Source organism: Scatophagus argus, chromosome 4, assembly GCF_020382885.2.
Source record: "Scatophagus argus isolate fScaArg1 chromosome 4, fScaArg1.pri, whole genome shotgun sequence".
In the NCBI taxonomy this organism is placed as follows: Eukaryota; Metazoa; Chordata; class Actinopteri; family Scatophagidae; genus Scatophagus; species Scatophagus argus.
In genome coordinates, this window is record NC_058496.1 from 9,940,716 (window position 1) to 9,965,394 (window position 24,679).

The 24,679-nt window shown below is 40.6% G+C and overlaps 3 protein-coding genes across 9 annotated transcripts in view; 2 read left to right on the forward strand and 1 right to left on the reverse strand.

Annotated features, from left to right (window-relative positions):
* rmi1 (RMI1, RecQ mediated genome instability 1, homolog (S. cerevisiae)) overlaps window positions 1-3,680 on the reverse strand; it is an 8,186-nt gene extending 4,506 nt beyond the window's left edge. The window contains exons 1-3 of one of the 4 annotated variants that reach the window (XM_046387601.1): window positions 3,546-3,680; window positions 1,820-2,023; window positions 303-413 (exon numbers count right to left, since the gene is read on the reverse strand). In XM_046387601.1, coding sequence (XP_046243557.1) covers window positions 303-413; window positions 1,820-1,981 — 273 coding nt within the window. In that variant the 5' untranslated portion in view covers window positions 1,982-2,023; window positions 3,546-3,680. Of the gene's footprint in view, window positions 1-302; window positions 414-1,819; window positions 2,024-2,153; window positions 2,471-3,545 lie in introns of those variants that run through there. The other 3 variants (XM_046387603.1, XM_046387602.1, XM_046387600.1) reach the window with 3 other exon arrangements.
* On the forward strand, window positions 2,484-17,608 carry hnrnpk (heterogeneous nuclear ribonucleoprotein K). 4 transcript variants are annotated; one of them, XM_046387604.1, is made up of 17 exons: window positions 2,484-2,614; window positions 3,611-3,684; window positions 3,810-3,961; window positions 4,434-4,531; window positions 4,826-4,882; window positions 5,831-5,874; window positions 7,396-7,468; window positions 8,018-8,131; window positions 8,568-8,696; window positions 9,139-9,470; window positions 10,078-10,125; window positions 11,923-11,962; window positions 12,741-12,756; window positions 13,253-13,285; window positions 13,449-13,516; window positions 15,206-15,375; window positions 16,684-17,608. In XM_046387604.1, exons 3-17 carry the CDS (start codon window positions 3,904-3,906, stop codon window positions 16,712-16,714), a joined length of 1,311 nt encoding a protein of 436 aa, XP_046243560.1. In that variant the 5' UTR covers window positions 2,484-2,614; window positions 3,611-3,684; window positions 3,810-3,903; the 3' UTR covers window positions 16,715-17,608. The 4 variants fall into 4 exon arrangements, with proteins under 4 accessions (XP_046243560.1, XP_046243562.1, XP_046243561.1 ...); XM_046387606.1 differs by having other exon boundaries at window positions 3,870-3,961; XM_046387605.1 differs by having other exon boundaries at window positions 2,565-2,614; window positions 3,581-3,684.
* Window positions 17,609-18,268: 660 nt separating this feature from the next.
* On the forward strand, window positions 18,269-24,319 carry c4h9orf64 (chromosome 4 C9orf64 homolog). Its single transcript, XM_046387611.1, has 7 exons — window positions 18,269-18,412; window positions 19,329-19,534; window positions 20,655-20,802; window positions 21,858-21,970; window positions 22,545-22,688; window positions 23,429-23,624; window positions 23,743-24,319. Exons 2-7 carry the CDS (start codon window positions 19,346-19,348, stop codon window positions 23,970-23,972), a joined length of 1,020 nt encoding a protein of 339 aa, XP_046243567.1. The 5' UTR covers window positions 18,269-18,412; window positions 19,329-19,345; the 3' UTR covers window positions 23,973-24,319.
* Window positions 24,320-24,679: the final 360 nt, after the last annotated feature.

A 24,679-nucleotide genomic window follows, 5' to 3' on the forward strand; every position in this document is an offset into this window, starting at 1 on the left:
CAAGACAAAGTGAACATTGCTTTGCTCGTTGTGGACTACTATTTTTCGTGACACACGATTTTTTTTTTGTTGGTTAACATGGGATTTTTGCCTGTATTCAGCTGCAGGCGCAAATATCGTCGTCCTCGGAATGCAGTTTGCTGCTTGTACATGTTAGTTTTTAACAAGGTTGCCTTTTAATTGTCAGCCAAAGTGAGTCCTCTGAGCCAATGTTGGCTAATTTATAATTTTCTACCAACCAATAGGCATTTTCTAATCATATAGAAAACATGAAACAAAATGTATGATCAACAAGTGTGTACCTGAACGCAAAAGGTGCCGCTGAGCTCAGTCTTCTGGGCCTGAGAGAGTCCCTCCGGCAGAACAGGGTAGTCCAGGTCCCGCAGGTCTGTCAACAGCCACTGGTCTAGCACCTACAATTTCATATAATATTATGTAATCATGTGATTTCTACTATGAGATTTATTTTATAATATCCTGTATTAACAGTTATAGAAGTCAAATTCTTAGACATATTGGTTACGTTTGCTTTCATGACATAAATGACCATTAAATTATGCTATGCTAAAAGTAACCCCATTACAGCCACAGTGCTGTGCTCAGATCCAACTTTGCCATTAGAAGAGTTTAAATTCTCCAAAGAAATGATTCAACAAAGACCCACAGACGTCACTAGGAAGTTTAAGCTGAGTGATTCAGCAGTGTCATCAAGTTCCTGCGGATTTTTGATGTCTTATTCACAATATGAACGTCCCTGTTGACATCATTCAAAAAGTGCTCTCTCGGGTTCTAGGTAGTGACCATGTGGGCCACTTATTTAATTATTTGTACTATTCTCATGTTCTTGGAACCATCAGGAGACGATATTTATGATGTCTATTTGAATTTAAAAAAAACAAAAAAACTTTGGCCATGGAGCGACACAGCTGTTCAGCAGCAATATTTTGGTACACTGTGGGGTACAAATGATGCGTAAAATGCAGGAAAACATACCCCCCACATGACGCCACCACCAGCTGGTACAGCTGACACTTGGCAAGATGGATTTATGTTGTTTACACAAAAAAAATTTGCCTTGCTATCCGCATGTTGCAACAGAAACCAGGATTTGTCAGATCAGGAGGTGTTATTTTAGTCCTCAATCATCCACTTTAGCCTATCACGACCCCCTGCAGCATGACATTCTTGTTTTCAGCTAACAGTAGTAGACAGTAGTCTTCGGCTTTTCTTCTTGTCTTCTCCAATGTATTGATCTTTCAGTGTGCAGTATACACATGTAAGGTTCAACAACATTTGTATACTGGGCTCCACAGTATACATAGCAACTTTTGAGGTGACTTGGATTGCCATCCAAAATAAAACAGCTTCTTAAATGCCGAGTTGCTATATGCGTGTGCAGTGTGTCAGTAGGCCGGAATTTCTTTCCATACAAGAAAGAAAGAAAAACACCTGCTGTGTCAAGGAGATTATTCATTTCAAACTGGTTTACTCCTAGAGTGGTTCAGCCAAAAAACAGGATCACCCCAGAGAGGTAATTGGTCCCAAACCGCAAGACAAAATAGAACCGCTGTAAGGATGAAATTATTTTTTTCATTTTGTCTTCCTTAAAGGGCTTAAACGATTATCATTCAAATTGCAAATTTATTTTGCCTGTCTGCAGACACCAGACCAAAACTAGTCAGAGAATCAAGTGGGAAGGTGTCAAAGGACATCAACCAGGAGTCAGTGGATGGTTGGAGAAAGTTCAAGGAGGACACGCTAGAGCTGAGAACAGCCCTAACCACCTTGTTACCTCCATGTAGTCAGACATCCTGCCTACCTGTTGGTTGATTTGCTGCTGGGACAGATGGCCTGCTCCTCCTGCCTCTTCCTGCAGCCACCCCACACAGGCTTCCAACCAGGCAAAGGGCACCTGGACGTGCCAGGAGGACTGCAACCAGGCTTTGGTTGCTCCCACCACGGCCTGGATCTCAGGAGCCATCCTCTTTCCTTGGTTGTATTTGACTTTCTGTTATTTTCTCCACTGCGGCGAGTTATCGACAGGAGAGATTAGATTATTGATTCAAGAACACAGAAGAGTTATCGTCTGTTATCTTTCTGTGATCATATCAACACGAATAAGCCCCGTTTCTCTGAAGATGGTCACTCATTACCTGAGAAACAGCCTCTTCCATGAAGTGTTGTGGTAAGCAGTTGCAAAGGCGCCAAAGTTGACCAACTTATTTTGCAATGTTAATACTACTGTACCTGCTCGTTGTGTCCATACAGCATGACCACACCACCTCTTATATACAACAGCAGTTGTGAATCCTAGCGATTATGCTTGTACAAGTTATCAAAAGGGCAGAAATTAACATTATGCACGCAGATCAAAACTTATTAACAAAAATAACGTGAATAGCTAAACTGGGATGTAACCTGCATCCGGAAAGCGGGTTTATCGTATCGCTTTGGGAACGCCTCGGAGCGCAAGATTGACATCTCTTATGGCCAATTGTGACTCTCGCCTGTTAGCTTTGCGTTCTGTTCAACCAATCAGCAGACGGAAACCAAACGCGTATGTTTCCAAGTTAGGTAGAGAAAGAAGGGGGACGAGTGAGGTGTTGCACCGCAGGTTTGTGTTTTGACGCTATTTTACTTTTTCCCTAGCTACCGTGAGCCTAATGCAGTTAAAGTGCATTGATATTATGAAAGGAAATATGTATTTATCAGGCAATCCGTTGATTATGTAGTATACACTACAGCGATGCCTAATTAGCTGGCCTGGCTAGCTTCCCTTGTGCTCAACCGAAATTACGGCAACATGGCGAAATTAGCTAGGTGCTATGCTGGGTGACTCGGGGTGGTCTTGGTATTGATCGACTGCCAGTATTTCTACATCATAGTCGTATTAGGTCAGCGACACATCACGATGCCCCAAGTCGTGTACAACTAGTTAAGTGTTTGAAAAGAGTACGACCGACTTTTAGTGAAACTGCTAATCGGAAGTACGTGACGACGCTGGTAGCTAACGCATTTCCTCCAGGATAGTTAGCTAATGTTATCCCGGTAGCTAACGCTAACATTAACCACAGTCGTCGACTTAGCTTAGCAAGTTGGGTTTCAATGGACCTTGGTTATCCCACTTTCGATTTAATCAGCGGACCCATTTTACGACTTAATTTCTGACTCCAGTCGTTAAACTATATGTTGCTTGAAACTGTGCCGTGTTGATTGTTTAAGATAACAGTAACTCAGCGTATTGACGTTATTTCGGCAACGGAATCTATCTTTAGTGTTATTGGTTAGTTACTAGCTGAATAACTCGTCTCTTGGTCCTTAGTGGGGCCGTTAAATTCTCACTTTTCTTTTACTTCCGAAACATTACAAAATGCCTGCTTCTTTTAATGTCAATATGTGATAACTGATAACATTGAACTGATTGTGCCTCTTCGAATAATGATGGCCCATACTATGCATTTGTATACACTGAATATCAATCACATTTGTTAAAAGAGAGATGAAACGTGATGTATGTGATCACAATGGGATCGTTTTAGACTTACCCAATCACTGAGACTTTTTCATTATTACATTTCAGTGTTTCAACTAGCCTCTCCCTCCCCGACAGGTCGCAGCAGCTGTTTGGTCCTTGCTAATTTAGTTCCGCCTATTAACACGCCCTTGTCCCTGAAATAAATATCGGTGAGTGCAGGTTTTCGGCCAGATTTTCTCTAATTTCATTTCATCCTTGGTTCTTGAATAACAGGATCTTGAGAATCCAGCTTGTCTTGTCTTATTTCTCCCCTCCCTTATTGCGATGTTGACAGATTACCACAGCTCACAGGGGCCAGTTTTCTGCTTCTCTCTCCTCTTTGCTTCGGACCAAGGTGCTCACCACTTCTTCTCTGCTGTCAGAAGACCATGGAGACAGAAATTGAACAGCAAGAAGATACTTCATTCAGCAACACAGAAACTAACGGTATAAACACAGCTTCTTGACATTATTAGTTATGTTGTTAAAATGAATCGATTTATTAACAGATTTTGACAAATGTTCCCACATTAAAAAATGTCTGTGCATTATGTGCTGAAAAGGATAGCAATGGAAGTGTGGAAGATTTCTTAATGTTGAAATTAGTCATCTATGATTCAGATCTTTCACTCCTTATTCCACGCGCTTAAATCTGTGTGCAGTTGTTAGGGACCTAAGACATATATATGCACTGGTCTCTTCTCCCAAATATATGTTCATGTTTTTATGGGAAAAAAATCTTTCCTAGCTTTGCACATAGTAAACTGTGTTTATTTAGCTTAAAATATGTCAATAGAATTTAAAAGTCTTGTGATTCTGTGCTTTACTACTTTCTGTGGTCTTTTTTGATTATGACATTTTCTCTTATGAAAAGTTGTGCATGTAGGGTTGTCAGTGTGTTTTAATCTGCTTTTGCCAGGTAAGCGCCCTGCTGAGGATGCAGATGAGCAGAAATCATTTAAGCGCTCCAGGAACTCGGACGAGATGGTTGAGCTTCGCATCCTCCTGCAGAGCAAAGTAAATTGGCTCTCCTTTCATGTCACATTTCACATCAAACCCTTATGTGATTGTTTGTATTTTTGTTCCTTTATTATGTGTGCACACCCTCACTGAGGCTGCTGATTTCTTTTTTTTTTCTTTTTGCCCATATCAATTCTCTGCCTTTCTGAAAATGCAATTTCCACCCTTTATTTGTGGTATTCACTCACTGGGATTTTCCTGGAATTAATTGTGAACTGCAATAACATAGTTCACATTTTCTCATTTCTTTGTTATGGTTTCAGTTTTTGTAAGTATTCTCTGTTTTTTCAGAATGCAGGAGCTGTAATTGGAAAGGGTGGCAAAAACATCAAAGCCCTTCGTACAGATGTGAGTACATCTATTTTATACATCCTGTTTTTTGTTTTGTTTCAAATTTTTATTTTATATCTTTTATTTCTCCCTCCACTGATGTTCAGCCTCTCAAATCTACCCAGCCTCCTCTATAGGACTGCAGTACTTTTTTACATATACCCTGGATAACTGATTAAAGAATTATTTTGGTATTTGGCAATGTTTTCCTCTTTTAAACAAGGGGTGTGGTTAGCTGTTGCCTGCAATAATAGCCTTCTCTTATTCTGACAATCCCTCTGGGGTTGGTTTTTTATCTTTTTCTTGTCACATGAAAATCATGTGTTCACCTCAGCTAAACTGGCCCTTGTCATAATTTGTCAATTTGTTTCCCCATATTAATAATTTATTGTAACTGCTGTTGTGGCTACACTGATGCTCCTGTTAATTTAAATTTACGAGCACAGTGACGTGTTCATGAAGTCCCCTGCTAGGCCAGCTAACAAATTTTTTCGTAATGTTAAGGCAACCTGATCAATTCCTAATTCATTCAATGTCATTGCCTCTTTCTCTGGTCCTCCACAGTTTGTTATACCCCTCTTTTTCACTGTCTGTGGTCTATTCCCCAACATTGAACTCTTCATGTTCTTAATATGCCATTACCCATTTTCCAATGTTACATTTTCTCCTTTTCTCTCTTTGACAAACCAATCTCTGAGAGAATCAAATTAAAGTCACGTTTGAACAGTGTAGAGCCTGTATATTAAAAATGTATTCCTCTTCCCTCTCCCTTGTTTATTATTTTACTGTTGACTTTTTTGCCCACTTCCTCCTCTGTTGCCCATGTTCTGGATGGCCCCTCCTGCGCCCGCCCACCTGACACCTTGGTTGGCCCTGTCCATAATCGTGCCCTGTCCCTAAATGGGCGCCTTACTTGATTGACATCTGTGCTCGAATGGCCCTGGCCCCTGCCCATGCCACGCCCAGTACAATGCCAGTGTGTCAGTCCCAGACAGCAGTGGGCCTGAGCGGTATGTCCCTAAGCTCCTCCCTCTCACTGCCTGACTACAGGTCAAACAAACAAGAAGAGATGAATAATAGTCATCCTGCCTCTGTCAAGTCACTGTATTTTAACCTACCTGTTCTCACAGTATTTTAGCCTGAGTCTAAATGCCTAAATGCGTTCATGTCCAAATCTGCCTGTTGAGCCTGTAAAAGCCATGTCAGCATCCTTTTATATGCCATTTTTAAAGTCACGTCAACATTGAAACTTAGGCTGGTGTTGTCAGGGTTTTTTTTCCACAATCTGCCACTGTCCTTTTAAATCTTTCCTATAATCTGTGCAACATGTCCGTGTTTTTTTGTTTCTTTAATTTTCATTGATGATTATCTCTCCTCTTTCGCGTTTTCACCTCCCTTCCCCCTCTGAGTGGATATACTGGTGTTCTTGTTTTTTCTTTAGTTTCATAAGCTCACCTGCTTCTCGCATCATCCCATTCTTTCCTTCCTTATGATACCCCCATTATACTGATAGACTCAGATTGTTCATCATTCTGAAACACAAAAGGCAAGCTAGGACTCAAGTCTTATTTGTGTGTGTGTTTTTCCTGTCCTATTTTCTGCTTCCTCTTAATTTTGTTATTGACTGCTGGAGGTATTGGAAGTAAACATAATCTCTCTGTCTACCCATACCTGCATTCTTTGGTTTTATGTTTATCGCTTCTCCCACCCCCTTAAAAAGCATCATCTCCGGCAGTGGCAAACTTCATTTTTCCATGGTATAATCTGCTCTGTTACTCTTCCTCAGCTGTGTACCACCCTACCTCCATGTACAAACTGTGCTTAAGTTCTCTTGATTCGTATATTCATTGTGTTTATTTTATTACGTCACTAGGTGGGTGCAGACAGCAAAATCTAACTTACAATTTGTTGTACAAATGAATCCCCAGATTCACTGTCCAAGCCAAATTGCTAAACTGGGATGCTTTGCTAATGATAAAAATAAGAGAGGGAATTAATTCATTCTCTCCACCTGCACTGATCTTTCAGAGTTGTTTTGGGCACCTTATTAGGGCTCTTTGTCTTTGTGGTGTGCATCCACCAAACTATACTTCAGGACTTTAGAGTTCTCTCTGGCACCGTTGGTGCTTATTCCTGCCAGATCCTCCTCAGGCTTCACCCTCCCCGTCTTGCCCCTTCAGTGGTCACCAAATGCAGTCACTTTTCTTTGGGTCCCTTTTTATTTTGTCTCTTTTCTTCTTTTCTCTGGACAAAAGACTGTTTTCTTTTCATTGTATTGTTTGGATACCAGCTTTTTTCCAGTTACAGTGTTGAATAATCAATGAAATACCGTGAGAAGTTTAGAAAACACTGGACCTCAACAGTTCGTTTAGCTGTGTTAGTCTCATTTTATCTATGGCAATAAAGGGATGTCATGAATTCTCTGATCTGACATGTTGTTCCCTCCCCCTGGGATGCCTTGCTGGCACTCCCAACGCCACCTTCTCTGCGTGGCTGTGCGCTGCCTGCTTATTGATGGGTGAAACATGAAGCATCCTGAGCATCAGTGCCGACATAGAGACGGTTGGAGAAATCCTGCTGAAGATTATTCCGACATTGGAAGAGGTGAGGACTTGTTGAGCTTCTTCATTTCTCTTTGTGTCAAGTTGAACCCGGTGAACTAAAATGTTGATTTGAAAATGTGCGAACATGAACAGTTATCGCTATCTGTTAGAAATGTGCTTTGCGTTACAGTCTTTCTGGTTCAAAATTAAATTTACTGTGCTTGTTGTAATTACATCTTTCTTTTTTGTTGCATTTGTATCATTTTACATAAGTTCACTTGCAAGTAAGTAGCTTAGATTGAGTACATCTGGGCTGTTTTCAGTCTGTGTATAACACTGTTGCCATGCACCTGTATCTACAATTAACTGATAGAAAAAAATGTTACTATAGGAACTTTTAAGCTATAAACAACTCAGATTTTCTGTTCTCATGGCGTGTCTTCCACCCTTTATACATGTGTAAATATCTCTTTGCTGTCACCTTTGTACGTCTTGCCAGAATTAGAAGAAATATAACATCGGGCAGGTTTGAGGTTTTTTTTTTGTTTTGTTTTTTTTTAAGAGAACTAAGCAGCTTGTGTCGTAGTATTAATATAAATGTCTCCCTCAGTACCAGCAGTACAATGGCATGGATTTTGACTGTGAGCTGCGTCTGTTGATCCACCAGAGCCTGGCTGGCTCAATCATCGGGGTGAAAGGAGCCAAGATCAAGGAGCTCCGGGAGGTATGTTGGTGGGGCTAAGCTTTTTGCAGTTAGATCAGGTTGAGAACGGTCTACACGTTGCAATATGTGAGTGATGTACAACATGCATTCTTACAGTCTTCTATTGCTGCCAGTTCTTCAGTTGTAACAAGAACGCGCTTCTTGAAATGACTGGATTAAGCCCAGCTGGAGGATACAGTTTTTCTCTTGTTAATTTTTTTTGTTTTATGTTATTTGAGTTTTTTTAAATTGATTTCTTATTGGTTATGTTGTTTTTGCTCAGTCTTTTATGTTCTGTACCTCAAGATTTAGAAATATCCCTAAAATGACACACTTGTGATATGATGTGTGTAATGCTTGGGGTTTTTTTCCCCCCAGTAGGATCAACTAGCCTGTCATGTAACAGCTTTTTTTTTCTTGTGCCACTTATGTTTGCTTGTGTCTGATATGTCTTCAGAACACAAAGACCAGCATCAAGCTGTTTCAGGAGTGTTGTCCTCAGTCGACAGACCGGGTGGTGCTGGTCGGCGGTAAAATGGAGAGGGTAGTGGAGTGTATCAAGACTATGCTGGAGCTCATCGCTGAAGTAGGTATCTTGTACCATGGTGGAAAGGGTTCTTTTGTGATTTGAACTGCAGCCCATTGAAGCCATTAATTAAATTTTTTTCTGATTGACGAAAACTTAAAGTTAAAATGTAGCCTAATGAAAGACACTCAAATGTGAACAGATGTCAACAGCATGTTGTGCTGCGGCTGATTTTGAATTTTTTTGGAGCTGCATCATGGCATTAATGCCTTTTCAGAGACATTTTGTTGTACTGAAGGAATATTGTATTGTATATTGTTGCTAATAGATGCACTTTTATTCTTATTTATTCTCAGCAGAGTGTTTCTATAAAATATACATGTCAGATATCCTAGAGCAAGTCAGGATCTCTCTCTCTCTCTCTCTCTCTCTCTCTCTCTCTCTCTCTCTCTCTCTCTCTCTCTCTCTCTCTCTCTCTCTCTCTCAACCTCAACCCTTTTAGGCTCCCATAAAGGGACGTGCGCAGCCCTACGACCCTAACTTCTACGATGAAACTTATGAATATGGCGGTTTCACTGTGATGTTTGAAGAGAGGGGCAGTGGTCGCAGGCTTATGGGAGGGTTCCCTATGCGTGGAGGCAGATCCAGCGGTGGAGATCGTGGGTTTGAACGAATGTCCTCTAGCAGAGTTGGACGCGGACCGATGCCTCCCTCCCGTAGGGATTATGATGAGATGAGTCCACGCAGAGGTCCTCCTCCTCCCCACCCAAGCAGGGTTTCCAGGGGGAGTGGCCGTGGACGCAACATTCCCATGGGACACCCACACAGAGGAGGGTAAGATATGAACATGAATGATGCACAGTCTGTGGCTCTTCTTTCTGTCACTCATGGCTACTTAATTGAGTTTGTTTGCATTTAAACTTTTTTCCAAAATAAATCTGTTTTACATTATGGACAACAGACAGACTGTCTATGCCTAATACATGCAATATCTTGTCAGTGTTCTTATTTTGCCAAATGATTGCATGATCCAACTCATTAGTTTGAAGTATACTTCTTTTATACCTGTTAACTTCTTGATTTCTAAATGTTTGATACATGTATTTCAGATGCTCTTTTGTGTTAAAGTCCACTTGCTTATCTCCCCCTGCATAATTTTTTTTCCTTCCTCTATATACTGTCCAAAATCTAATCTTTCTTCAGGTGATTTTTTTCCCCATTCAAGGCATTCTGTTCACAGATGAACCAGTCTTGCTTTACTTTGTCTAATTCGTCCAGTTTTCTGCGTGTAATCATGTTACATTGTGCACCGCTCTGGAAATCTTTGTATTCATGGTTATCATTCCATTAATTTTGTGTGCTCATCAATGTGTGTGTGTGTGTGTATGTGTATGTGTCTGTGTGTGTGTGTGTGTGTGTCTCATTTCCATCTTGCCCACAGAGATGATCGTTACTATGACTCGTACCGTGGCTCAGATGACAGGTCAAAGTAAGTTTCTGTCCCACATACCTTTCCCTAAATCTCTCAACTTGTCTTTAACAGGGATACTTTGACATTCTTATATTGTGTTATTTTATTACTTGCCCTGGCCCCAGTACCAGGAGGCGCCTTGTAACAGTAATTAACTGAAGCAAAGGTTCCTCACTAATGCCACTGGGTGGTGCTTCTCCGAGAGTTGTATTTCACGCTTTGGTCTTTGCGAGGAATCACTCATTTAATAGTGCTGACAGGTGTTCAGCATAATTTCTATTGACAACTGACAAATGATTGGCCATCATGGTTTGAAATTAACTTGTAAGTGTTGAGGTATTCCTACACATCCCATATTTCACTGCATTACTACTCAATTGTTGATTTTTTTTTTCCCCCCATTATGACTGGTTATCCACTTTTCCTCATAGCTTGTAAGAAAATAACATTTACCCCCCCTTTCATATCCTTACCCCTCAGTGCTAACTACTGTTGTGCAAACACCCATTGCCCTACAGTATTGCCCTAGTCTGTATAAGTCTCTTTCCCTGATTCTCCATTTCAGAGTGTTTTGTACGGAAGTGCACTAATGACTTCCTCTTTCCTGTGTTAATAACCCATCCAGTGTGCTGTTCACTTCCAGTGTTTTTAAGGTTGAGAAAATGTATTTGTGGTGGTGTGTGTGAGGATCATTCATGTGCTGATGTGAGGATGACATTTGTCACTTGAACCCCGAGCAAAACAGCAAGTTTTCACAAACTGTCTTGCAATTATATCAGTCGTTTTTCTACACATGCAGTTCAAAGCAACATTCTGTTGTACTTAAGCTTTTGTTTTGACCTTTTCAAATTTACAGTGTTGGATCTTTTCTGATATGCCGATATTTTCGGATGAAATAATGATATGTGCAATTTTTAAAAAATTTAAATTAACATGCAATTGGGCCTGGCCACTGACAGTTGAACCTTATTGGCCCGTCATATTGTCAGAATTTTTTTTTTTTTTTCACTAAGATGCTAATATTTAAAATCCTTTGACGCAACTGATGTGATGATAACATCGATATCAATAAACTGTCATGGTGGGCTGTTCAGATAAATTCTATACATCTAATATGTATCCAGTGAAAACCAGAATAATTGCTATCAAGACTTGGACTTGGTTAAGTCTCAGCTGTCTACATCCAGATAATATTCATGATAATCAAACTATACATATGGCTAATACTTTTTATTGAAAAATAATTTCAGGGCCTCCTTGTGATATCCTTTATAATAATGTTTTGATTTCTGATATTTTTCTCAATTTGTGTCATTCTAACTCATGACACGGGTATGTAATGCACCATGGTTACAGCGAGACCCTGTCAAAAGAAAAGCAACAAGTGATATGAAGTTATGTTGTTGCTGTAGTCTGACATGACTGAAACATCGGTGCTCGTATGTATGAAGAGTACCAAATAAATCCAAACACATTTTTAATTCTTTAATTTGAGCTCAGCTTTTGGGGGTGAAGGCAGCAGCCCTTGGCTCTGATCATCATCACCACCACCTGTCACTTCTCTCACTATAACACTGTCAGAGCTGTTCCTGTTACTGTGTGGGAAGATGGCTGAGAGGAAATGTGTTTATACTGTAATCTTGCTCGGTGTGTGTGTGCAGTTTGACCTAGACCAGAAATTTCCTTTGGAATGTTGTCAAGCTTTTTTGTAAGCATTTTTTTTTTCTCTCCACCCCCACCCACATTTCTCTCTCTTTCTCTCTCTCTGTATTTGCCCCCTCCCTCCCTCCTCGTGTGACACTCTTTCGTCACCAGTGACAGAAGAGGCAGACCGGATCGCTATAGCGATAACATGGTTAGTGACCCTTTGCTAAATACATGCAGATCTCATTCTAGCATCACATTGGGCGCCAGCATCCTCAGGCTAGCGTACTCTTTCGTCCTAGCACTAGACAATATGCTGTGATTGTCCATTGTGTTGTAATGATAATAGAGATTTATTGACATAGCTGGTCACTCGTGCACATGCGTGCGCACAGTCATCTGAGCCCTGGCCATGCATCCAAGCTAGTTTTGGCATGGTTTAAGCCTTCCCACCAAATGACCATAATCACCACAGCCGGAGACACCCCATAATAATCAGCTATAATTGCCCTCTTACTGTGTACTTTTCACGGCCAGCCTGTTTTTCCTGCAAAGAGATGGACGATGTTGGGGGTGGGGAGGGATGGGGAGGCCGTGGTTGGTTGCTAGGAAATAATAAACGCTTTGTTGACAGACTAGAAGGTCTCTCTCTTGCGCTCTCTCTCTCTCTCTCTCTCTCTCTCTCTCGCTCTTGCTCTCACTCTCTCTCACTGAAAGCTGGCAGGATACTGCCTGCCGTTGCTCAGCAACAGCTTTTTGAATTGCCTGTTGCCCTGGTGACAGCAGCAGGTGAAAATGGGGGCTGATGGAGATGCAAGGAGAGACGGGAAGGGGGGATGGAGGGAGGGAAGGAGGAGGAGTCTCATGGATGAAAACTGGGTGGCTTTTAGTTGAGTGTACTCTATAGATGAAGCTGCTGCATCATCCATACATTTGTTGGACTGCTATGCTGTATGTAACCTGTTTGTGTTTCTGTTTGTTCTTCACAGAGCGGAGGAGGCTATGGTAAGTACCAAGCCTTATCCCCCACCCCCCACCCCCCGTGTCAGTATATGGATGTGGCTTCTCAGCTGTTGATGTGTCTTAATGTGCAGGCCTCTGTGTTTTCAACCCACTGTAGTGTCAAAGCATTTTGTCTCAGTGTTCATAAACAGAATGACAATAAGTTCCATGACAACCTGGCCGAAAGGACATGAGAGCTCACAGTAATGTGTCTTGGTTACTCAAGGGCTATATTGTGGATTTTTACTAATGTAATGATATTTTAAGTATCTCTGCTTATAAAAAGAAAAATTGAAAATGGCATGAAGAGATAATTATATATCATTCAGTTTTCTTCACGAGATGTGTTGAAAATGTGTGACCAGTCACATCCCTATATTTAGTATTTAGTATTGAAATGGATAATTCTAATATTTGTTGTTTAATGTTAAATGTCAAATAACTTGTTTTAATGTTTATCACTGAGTCAGTGGTCTTTTTTGCTTTCTCTCCTGCTCAGACAACAGTTCTTCCTGGGATAGCTACCAGTCAGGTGAGTCTCTTCACTTCTCTTTTTTTTCCCCCCAATGATCAGACAAATAGAAAGATTTGCAGCAAATTATTATTATTTTTTTTTATTGCTCAATTTACTTTCTTCTGTTTTTGCACTCTTTGCTTGCTTTGGGCTTCACCTCTCGCCTCCCTTTTTCCATCAGGTGGACGTGGCTCCTACAATGACATGGGTGGCCCTGTTATCACCACACAAGTGACGATCCCTAAAGATGTGAGTAAATGATAACGGATTAACATGCAAACGAGCACACCAAAGTGAGATCAGTCTACCTCACCCACTTGTACCGTCATGTCATAAATAACAGGCAGCGACTGAATAAACACCCTTATTGCCATATGCTGACCAGCAAACCTATATGCATTTTGATACCAAAGCACGCTGGTACGATTTGCCAAACTATGCAAAAAGCTTAAGATATCTGTGAGTTTAACTGTGCATGAGCAGTGCTCAAGTCTAACAGCAAGAGGCAGTAATGTCTAGTCCGCAGTAAAGCAAAAAATGAAGAGTTCGAACAATCGTACCACTGCGTTCATTCCACTGCCTTCATCCAAATGTCAAGCAGGGATGATCATGGTTGACAAATACACAATGTCATTTCAAGAGACTGCGACATCAGTTTCATCCTTCTCATGCCCCTCCTCACTCCAGCTGGCTGGTTCCTCAAGGTTGACGCAGCCCCGCCAACCTTGGTGGAAAAAAAAAAGTTAATGATTAGCCTAACATTTTGCAATTTGCAAGCTAGCTTTCTCGTTAAACAGGAGTTTCATTTGGCAAAGTGATGTTACATTATATTAGTGGATGTGTTCCAGGTTGTTAAACGTAATTTCCACAGGACTGTATTGCGGCCAAACAAAACGCAACAGAGTGAAGCAGATCATGGCAGAATGCAAAAAAGCACATAAAATAGAATTACCTAAAAAGTTAACAAAAAGTTCCCAGCAAACTAGCAGTGGCCATACCTCTGCCTCTCAAAATTCATGCACCATGCATTTTGCACATTGTATAATTATAATTTTTTGACATAAGCCACCTTAAAGCTGCAGATAATAATAATGCAACACCTCTAGTTACAAAGGCCTGCACTTCATATGTAACATTTTTTCACTACGTCTATGTGATGTGCATCTTTTTATGTAAGCTAATTGAATTATTTTTATATAAATGGAAATCCTGTTTTTACTCATGATTGACAGCGTTTTACATTGCAATGTGGCATTAGTATGTTGTATTGTTTTCTACACTACAGTATACTTTTCTGGGAAAACACCTGAAAATGAAAACACGTTACAATATAATTTTCATGAAATAACTGAATGCAATTCACTCATAGTTATCAGTTTTCCTAAGCAGTCATATACAATCAAATATTAATGGAAAACTTGTTTTAAGCAGATCTACTCAAATCTTTAACTTTCAATGTAACATTATGGAACAGAGTGGTGACATTTTTAGAATCAGGACAAAAAAAAATTTGGCTCAGTCATTTCAACAGTTGAAACGAGAATTAGTACTTTGAGCAGCACTCTTTTGTGGTTATAAGATTTTTCCAAGGTTGGCAGGTGTGCTTATGTGATAATGTCATCTACGCTCTCATTATCCTTATGTAAATGGCATTTCACCATGTGTGCAGCAACTAAATGACTGGTGCAGTGTTCCAGTTGTAGGGACCAGTGTGACTTATTATTGCCCACACATTGACTCCATATACACCCACACTAGACAAGATCATTGTAATCTTGTCATATTTACACGTTTTCTTTTACATATGTGAATCATGCTTTTGTGCCTCTTCTTTTAAACATATTTTAAGCTGCACACGTATTTAAAATGTTTCTCCGCATTCCCTCTTTTTCTTTCTTCCCCACCCCACCCTTTCTCTTTTCTTTATCCAAACAACAGCTGGCTGGCTCTATCATTGGTAAGGGAGGCCAGCGGATCAAACAGATCCGCCACGAGTCTGGGGCCTCCATCAAGATCGATGAACCTCTGGAAGGTTCTGAGGACCGAATCATCACCATCACTGGCACCCAGGATCAGATCCAGAATGCACAGTTCCTTCTACAGAACAGGCAAGTGTTGACACAGCCTCATTGTCTCACACTGACTTCCATCTTTTTAAGATTTCGATTCTTGATTCAGCACCTTTAGTTGTAATTGAACCATTTATTAAAATAACTTGTGCTCATCAAGGCTGTTGGCTTGTCTTCTCAAAGTGGAACCATTTGAAAATTGTTCCGTGTGTTCTTACTCTGGCCTGAGCTCACATCTGTCGGGTTGCATCAGAAAAAGTTTGTTGCTGCAACCCATCTTAGAAAGCGCAGTCTTGTAAACTCATTCAAGCTCAAAAGTACTACAAATACTTAGATACGTACTGTCTTTACTCTTTTTCAATCCACTGATCAATTCATGTTGACTGTGAATGCATAAATATGTTTTTTCTGAAGTTGCATCCTAATACAAGTTAACCAACTTTTTTTGGGTTATGCATTTCTGTTCCCTGCAGTCTCTTCTTCACTAACACCTTTCCTTTCTCCCCCCCATGCAACCTGCAACTAGTTCAAACCTTCCTCTTGCATGAAATGGCTGTGACGGAGTTGGCAAACTTAATCAGTGTACATTTTGCAGAATTTTTTTTTTTTTCTTTTTTTTTTTGGAAAAGGGTCAGTGTGATTGACATGTTTCTTTGACTGTCACATCTGTCCACTGAATATGATTGGTATAAGAAAGACAAAAAAAAAAAAACAAACCCAGAATGTCTATCTGCCATCTAAGCCGTTTCACTGTGAAGCAGGGAGTGGATTGATTCTTCCCCTGGCTGCTGCTGTGTGGAAGACTAGTGATTTTGTTGTTTTTAGTTAGATCAACCGACAACAAATCACAGTCTGCCAAATAGCACAGGCTCCTCCTCTTCTGTCTCCCTTGGCACCCAGTACGCACGTATAACACACACTACTTCCTTGTTGACGCTATCCAAGCTTAGCCCGAATGCTAACACAGCTGTAGACCTACTGCTGCTGCCTCCATTAGTAGTGTAGTGTTGCCATGGTAACTAATCCTGCCTCCCTCTTCCTTCCTTTCCTCCTCCATCAGTGTGCTGCACCTGCTTGGACACAAGGACTAACCACACCCCTCTTTTCCCTCCTCCTCTTCTCCCCCACTCTCCTTCTACCACTTGTTTCACCTCTTCCCTTCCCAACAAACCCCCCCCCCCCCCCCCCCCCCCCTCTCTCTCTCTCTACCCGGTCTGCCTCCCATTCCTTCTCCTCCCAAGACTTCATCCTCCCACAGTTGCATAGCTATATATTTACACTGTCATCCACTTGTGAATTGCATTTTTCTTGTGCATTTTATTTATTTTTCCACTCTTTTTATTTCAGTGTGAAGCAGTACTCTGGTCATTTGCTGTAGACCCAGGAGACTCAGATTGAAGCAGACTCAGATTGCCCCACTCCCCCGCCCCCCTCCACCCCCACCCCCCAACCTTTCTGCCCCTGTCCAACATATCCCCTTCAGACTATTATTCTGGATTGTGGGTGTCTTTTTTTGAATTTTATTTTTGTATTTTTTAATGAAATAAATGTCCAACATTCCTGTGCATAAAAAAAAATGTAGATGTTCTGCATTTTTAAGAGTCTAGTCCTTTAGTGTATCAGATACATTTTGCTTTTTTTTTTTTCTACCACTCACATCTATCAAGATATTCTTCTAGTCTCCTGACAGACAAAAATAAACATAACCTTTATTTTTTGATGGTTTTGTTTTTTATGACTTGTGTATGTGTATGTTTGTGTCTGCGGTTTAGATCGGTCCTGTGTGTACGCGTGTGAGCAAGTCAAGAGTGTGTGGGTTGGTGTGCTTTCTGCTGTCTATATCTGTCCCTTCACACACAGTTGTACCACATTAACATTAGCAACATTCGGAATGTAAACTATGTTTTTTTTTCCATATGGAACCATTTATGTTTTGTTTTTAGAGATGTGGGAAGTTTTATTCTTCACAATGGCTTTTGGGATGTTTCAGTTGGGATTCTTGTATACATGAGATACAGGACAGTCTGACTAATTTGTAAGGATACCCATGGTTAGTTGTGTGGTAAAATAAATCAAAAGAATTTGAGTAACAAATGGAAATATGAAGCTAGAAATTTGTTGAGACATTTTATTGGAAATTTAACAAATGTTATTGAACTTATCCACTTTGTCCCTACAGTTTTCTGTGCTCTACACTTGTTTGCTCTCCATGCTGTAGAATTCACTTTGTCAAGTTGTAAAATGAATAAAGATGGTGCCACTTTTTACTGAACCAGTTTGCATTTGTAATGATTCCTTGTTGATTGTATTATTATTATTATTATTATTATTATTATTATTTTGGGAAGTAATTGCAGCTGGATCAGTTGTCTGCCTATTTGGGCAAAAAGTTATTATTTTGAAGGTCACAGTCCTGCTGCCATTTCATACTATTGTTATTGCTGTATTTGAAAGCTACAGCTATCGAGAATTTAATCCCTGTTGTAGATTATTTTGGGTAAACTGATCAAAAAATAATAGAAGAAACATCCATCGCTAAATTCCACAGCCAGAGCTGACGTCTGCACATTGTTTTTCCTACGGCAATTTATAATTTGCTAACGCATAAGACAAAGAAAAGCAGCGGATTTTCACATTAAAGCTGGTGGCTGGAATCAGCAGACAGAAACCTGACAACTGTGTTCACTTACCTAATATGTACTAAATTTCGCTTTAATACATGTTCACTGGGTGGTAAGTGGATACATCTGATCACCCGTACCTTTAAAACAATGCCATCTGTGGCTTCAACTGACTCAGAACATACACAAGGCCAATTAGCATACACGGTGGTTCGTTATTATTACATATTCATTAAAGGAATGGGTAGTTTGCTGGTTCCCGCCTCCTGACTTCCTATTATTGGTTTGCCAAGCGATGACGTTTGCACATCGGAAGCTCTGATTGGTCAAAAGCTGGACACCAGGAAGTGGAAACACCAGGCAGCACGAGTTTGTAGCACATCGCAGCCCTTCTAAGGACAAATTGTCCCCTCCCTGTTAGAGTTTCTTTGGGCATATCCTCCCCGTATTCACCGGTAAGTTAAGTACAACGTCCGTCTGTGTACGAATAAAGTAGTAAGTAATCATATTGGGAAGTTTGAATCTCTGACAGGACGAATGTGAATGCTCGATAGCGTCCATAGTAGGGTTTAGCATGACTACACCTCAGTCCGTGACTACCTGCACTTTGCTCCTGGAGCTTTTCAGTGACACGTCAGGACGTCATACACCTGCACTATTCACAGACCCTCGGACAGTTGTGCTCTTTCAAAAGCAACAGCGACCCTTTTTTTTAAAATGTCACAGTGGAAAGTAAAGCACGTGACTCACCACAGAAAGAGCACTGAAAATGAAATTCATTCTTGTCATGTTTCTGAGTCACACTATTTTTGTTATCAGTCTGATGAGGAACACATCATTAACACACTTCAGATGGATGGAAAAGACGAGGCAGCTTTGAGATTTGGACAGAGAAAGGTGTAATTTAGTTCTTTTGGTTTTAATAATGGACTTGGCCAGAGATTCTCCTTTGAGCTGGGCTTTTGTGTGGTGACACTCTATTTCTTTCCAGTTATATATTTATTCCTTACATGAAATGAGATTGACGTTGGTTGGTGAAGGTGTTCCTGCTTTGTTACGTCCTGCCCATCTTTATTATGTTTTTCTTCATTGTGACTTATCTAATAAAGCGGGGGGATAATCTTTAAAATGGCACGTCCCCTGAGATGTATATGGGATATTGGTGTTTCAGCATGAAAAGGGCACCGGTGCTCATATCTCTCCCCCAGCATCCACCCGTGCATGCTCTCAGAAGTTGTACCTGAGCTCTGTAATGTGTCTAAATAGACCCTAGACTTATCAAGGTTTATTTGCAAACTCACAAAACATGAATGTGTTTCCATGCAAACACGAACCTTGTTTATGGGCTTACGTGTTCATGTGTCCCGTCAGGTGTGTTCCTTCTCATCATGAGGTCACCTCTGTGCCCCCGAGAGTCTGGCCAGTTTATAGCAGAGCGGAGTCGGGATGTGTTTGTGGACGAGGAGGGAGTGCAGAAGGTGGCAGAGATGCTCTACAACCTTCGACACAGCGACCATCTGACCGCCAGTGGCTGGAAAAAGGCAAATCCCTTGGCTCCAGCACCCACCTGTGACCAGGGGAGTGTGTCACAAGTATACATGACCAGTGAATGGTGTAATAAATTTTGTTCAGTGGCAGCAACAGTACTCCATTACTGAGGTGACGGGTCGTAATGACTATATGATTCCACTAAAGCTATGAGGGCCCAGCAGTCATGTCTTCGACCCTGCGATTAATGCAGAGTGAAATTTTGGATGGACTGAGATGTGGTGTGTTGTCTAATGTAGTCTGGATTGTCATAAATGTAGATTATCACATAATGATTAATTTCTTACGAGAGTTAACATGATGCTTACATTCAGTGGCGAAAAAATTCTAAAATGGTCAACTATTTTAAAAATGTTTAAAGCTTTTTATACAGCCTGATATTCGGACTAAATTGCCATTTCATCAGTGGAATTTAACCAAGTACATTTACTGTACTTAAGTGCAAATCTGAGGTACTTGTACTTTACATTTTATGCTACTTTTTTCTTTTATTCCACTACCTGTGAGATTGTAAATAGCGCACTGCTTAATGCCAGTACATTTAGCTTTAGATACTAGTCACTTTTCTGATTGATACTTTACAATAAAACACTTATGTTTGAATTTCCCTCGGGATCAATAAGGTATCTATCTGTCTATCTATGATACACTTATATCTTAATGATACAGTGCTCTAGTAGTAGTAGTTGTACTCTAGTAGTAGTAGTTGTACTACTACTACGGTAGTAGTAGTGCATGGAGTATCTAAAATTGGTTCAACGTTGAACTACAACATTAAAATGCTCTTACATCCAAGTTGTGTTTGTGATGAAAAATTGCATGATGGGATGTACTATGATGTTGTAACACTCTGATCGGAGCCAGTCTGCATAGTGAGGACTTTCTTTGATACTTTACACACATTTTCCTGAGATGACATGTGTACTTTTGCTGAAGTTTTTTTTGATTTGTAATATAGTAATAATTGAATATTTTTACCTCAAGCGTCACCCGTGTCCACATGTTTATATCCCATAGCAGAACACCGAGAAATGTAGGCTTTAAAGTGTGTATTTACCACAGTAATTGCCTGCTTGCATTGTGGTAGAGCTCTCGGGTTTCCAGGCGCTTTTTTCTCGTGTTAATAATTTGTCTTTTTCAACACTGCAGGCCTTGAACTGGGTATTTGTGGTCGACACCATGAACTTCTCCTTTTGGCCAGACAAAGAAGCTGAGCAGTGTGAAGTGACCTATAAAGGGACCACGTACACAGGCTACATGACCCTGTGTGCTGCCATCAGCAGAGCCATGGAGGAAGGTGAGAGTGCAAATAAATGAAAACCAGGATTGAGTGTATTGCTTGGTTAAAGGGATGTCACAACAGCATTTTAATTACAGTGAAAATAACACACTTTATTGTGTGACAGTACATTGATTAAGCCTGCACACAATTGACCTCCTTTCTTGGGTGCAAGTTTGAGGTAATGCATCATAGCAGTTACTTACATTTTTGCGGGATTCAACTTACACATAAATTAAACCCAATTCTGCTCAGAAAGAAGCAACAACACAGAATTATGAGGAAAAGATAGGTGCTCTTAACTGTGACACATATCATATGTGCCTTTATTATATATTGATTTATCCCTTATGCCTGCAGCTTCATCTCTGGAGAAAAAGATGCACATTCAAGCCCTTTTTTGATGTCTCTACTTGTTCCTGTTTTCTGTGTGCTTTTGTTGTGCACAACTATTACCAATTATTGTGTATGTGCCCTTTACTTGAACTAGGACTGCTGGGAAATTGCTTATAGCTCTGCATGTGCCTGTGAATTACTCATAATTAACGTGAATGACTCCAGATATGAATCAATTATGTCTCATATGGCATAGTGCTCGCAGTGTGTGGCCTTTATAATTATGAGAGAGTCTCTCAAAAAAGCACAGGTAGCTTTGCTCCATTGTGCGAAACTCATGGGCTGACAAAAGAAAAAAAAAAAAAAGATGTCTTTTGGGCCTCTTGAGACAAATGGCTGCTGTGGAGTTATGTTCTCATTAATAAAGTGCACTAAAGTCATAATTTTGTAGGGCTGAGTGTCACCTTTATCCGCAGTAGTTCATGTTTAAAGATAAAACCTTCTGGCTGCTTCACTTCTTCTCGCTTCACTGGCAGTTGACGAATGTAAATGTGTTTTCTCAAGTGCTGTAATGAAGTACAAATTTGAGGTACTTGAGAATATCCATCGACTGCACTCCATTCATGTGACAGCTGTATGTTTTAGTCACTTTGCTGATAAAGATTTTACATACAAAAAAACAAAAAGCACTTCTATGCCAGTAAAGGATCTGAACATGTCTGTCTGTCTGTCCACAGGTGTACCCATCACTGATCCGAAATACTTCTCTCAGATGAGCATGGAAGAGCTGGCGCATGTCCTTCGATCAGACAACGACACACCCATGCCGATGCTTCGGGAGCGCCACCAGGTCAGAACATCCTCATGTTGATGTCCCGTGCCTGAGGCGCACGTGATGAAACCGACGCCGACATCCACGCGTCGCTTTCGGCAGTTTTACATTTGTATCACGAGAGATGCGTTTGTAGCCCGTGTTTTTACCTCCTGTTCAAAACTTCGTAAAGCGTACTATGTGACACTTGTGAGCGTGAAGGTGACTTCTGCGTGAACCCGTCTCCACGACATCACTACGCTGCACTGCGTCATCCCGTCCCTCCCATCTCCACACTCTGAGCAGAAGGTTAAAAAACAGTGTAAAAACTGTGTGTGTTTACATTCCAACGCAGTACATGAAGTGCCTTGGATTATATTGTCCTGTCCTGTTGCATGCTGTAATTCTTGACTGATTAGGTGATTTTGTTAGTTTACTTCAACTTGTTTTTATATTAACAAAAAAACCAAACATAATATCTGTCAGTGTTAAATTATTAGCTAAACTGTATTCCTGTTATGATAAGAGGAAACTGAAAGCATGCAGGTCTTAACCACCTGCCCATCAGAGAAGTTAAATCTGAACAGATCACGTACTGAATCTTTCTAACAAGGTGTTGAATGAAGCCGGCCGCGTGCTGCTGGAACACGGCGGAAGCTTCCGGAGTTTTATCAGCCGGGCCGGGAACGACGCCTGTAAGATGGTGGAACTCATCGTGGAGAAGATCCCTTCCTACAGAGACGAAGCTACGTACGAGGTTAGATTTACAGAGGGTTGAGTCTAAAACGTGTGCAACTTTGTGGATAAGTATTCATGTTTGCCGGAGAATTATTCCGACAAAGCTCTCTTCAAATGAAATATTTTTACCACTCGCCAATCTGAAGGTTTCAAGATTTTATGTTTTTTTTATTTGCTCAAAACAACAAGAGTTGTTTAGGTTTTATTTTGTCAGAGGCAAAACATGAGATGATACAAAAAATACAAAATAAAATACGCACTAATTTCTGGTTACATAGGTATCCATTTACAAATGAATCAAATTATAACTCCCACAACATTTGGAAAAACATAGCTTTTGAGGTTTTTGTACATGTAATTTTAGAGAGACAAAGCCGTCATTTACTTCAGTTTTTCCTCCACATTCAATGTATAATACATGTACTGTATATTTGTGCAGACACAAATGTCTCATATGAAATATACAAATTGTATAAACGTCTTCAAAATATATAGGAAGTGGATGTGATCTGAGATAAATTGGAGAAGCTAAGATGAATTGTGATAGAAGAGCTCCACCTTCTGGCCAGAGACAGTGTGGCAAGACTATACTAAACTATACTAAACTATACTCGCTGCACATGCAGTGTTGCCATTACACTATCTCTGGGCAAGAACATCTGCCTAGTAAAGAATAGCAGTGGTTTAAGCACAAACAGATGACTGAACAGCACACAGTATGAGCAGAGTGTGGAGCTGCCCCCCTCCTGTTTGTTTCAGGGGAACAGAGTTTCCCTCTACAAACGAGCTCAGATCCTGGTGGCAGATTTCTGGGGCATCATGGAGGCCAGAGGAGAGGGACACATCCTCAACATGGACTGGCTCACCATGTTCGCAGACTACAGGGTCCCTCAGGCTCTCGTCTACCTCGGTGCGCTACGATACTCTGATGCGCTGATGCAGACGCTGAAGAACGGTGAGACATGAGTGTGTGTGTGTGCATGTGTTTCTCTGGTTATAATGAAACTAAACATTTAAAAACAGTAAGCTGTAATGACTGCTTTTGTTATACGTGCGTCTCTCATTTCTCTCAGGCGAGCTGCTCAGTTCAGGGGACAGGAGGGAGGTCGAGATCCGAGGTTGCTCGATTTGGTCCGTGGAGCTGATCAAAGAGCGCCTTTGCAAGCTGGTGCAAGAGCGAGACGGACAGACCTGCAGCATCAACTGCGCAGTCATCGACTTCTACCTGTGGCCTTATGCCAAGCAGCACCACAAAGAGATGGCCCACATTCCCATACATCACACACGCTGTGTTTACTACTGACGAGCTGGCTGGCAGCATCACATAGGCTGAGCATGTCTGCGTGCAGCCTTGGCAACAGTACCTTTCCATGCGATAAAGCCAGACAGTCTCCGTGCCAGATTTATGTGCAAATAGCCTTCTCACTCACTGTAATTGAAACAGGTGTGAAGTGTTAATGTATCTTGTTGGTCTGACTTGTTGGTAGCAGCACTGGTGGCCGTTCACAGGCAGATCAGATATGTTCATGTGGTGTTCTGTATTTTCTAACACTTTTTATGATCATTTACTGTAATTGAACATACAATGATGGATTTTCTGCAGTGATTTGATCTTGGAAACTGACTGATTAAACTGAAAATAACACATTATGATTAGATATTATATATGGCACTATTTTTGCTTCATATTTATTTCTTCCTGAAGAGGTCCCTGTCTTTTTTAATGAATGAACAAATCCAGTATACCTGATGTTTAAATATAAAAAATGCAGGTGTTTTTGAGTCATCACAAATTGATGTGTTCACTGTTTAGTAGGAAAACAATTTGGGGAATCCATTTTCTCAATTTATGGAAAGTGTAATGAGAATTTTTTTTCAATTTATAAGAAAGCACTGGGTGAAAAAAGGAATATATAGGACTATATTTATAAGGCTGTGTATTTCTGTAAATTCTGTAAAAAGTAATTTCTGAAAGTCAGGAGGCATAAAAAGAAAATATGAAAAATATAA

Coding starts and splice junctions, on each gene's coding strand:
- hnrnpk (XM_046387604.1), top strand. CDS start 3,904: ATGGAGACAGAAATTGAACAGCAAGAAGATACTTCATTCAGCAACACA. Junction 5,875..7,395: donor GACAGCAGTGGGCCTGAGCG/GTATGTCCCTAA, acceptor TGAAACATGAAG/CATCCTGAGCATCAGTGCCG. Junction 8,132..8,567: donor AGATCAAGGAGCTCCGGGAG/GTATGTTGGTGG, acceptor ATATGTCTTCAG/AACACAAAGACCAGCATCAA.
- c4h9orf64 (XM_046387611.1), top strand. CDS start 19,346: ATGAGGTCACCTCTGTGCCCCCGAGAGTCTGGCCAGTTTATAGCAGAG. Junction 19,535..20,654: donor CAGCACCCACCTGTGACCAG/GGGAGTGTGTCA, acceptor TCAACACTGCAG/GCCTTGAACTGGGTATTTGT. Junction 20,803..21,857: donor CAGCAGAGCCATGGAGGAAG/GTGAGAGTGCAA, acceptor GTCTGTCCACAG/GTGTACCCATCACTGATCCG.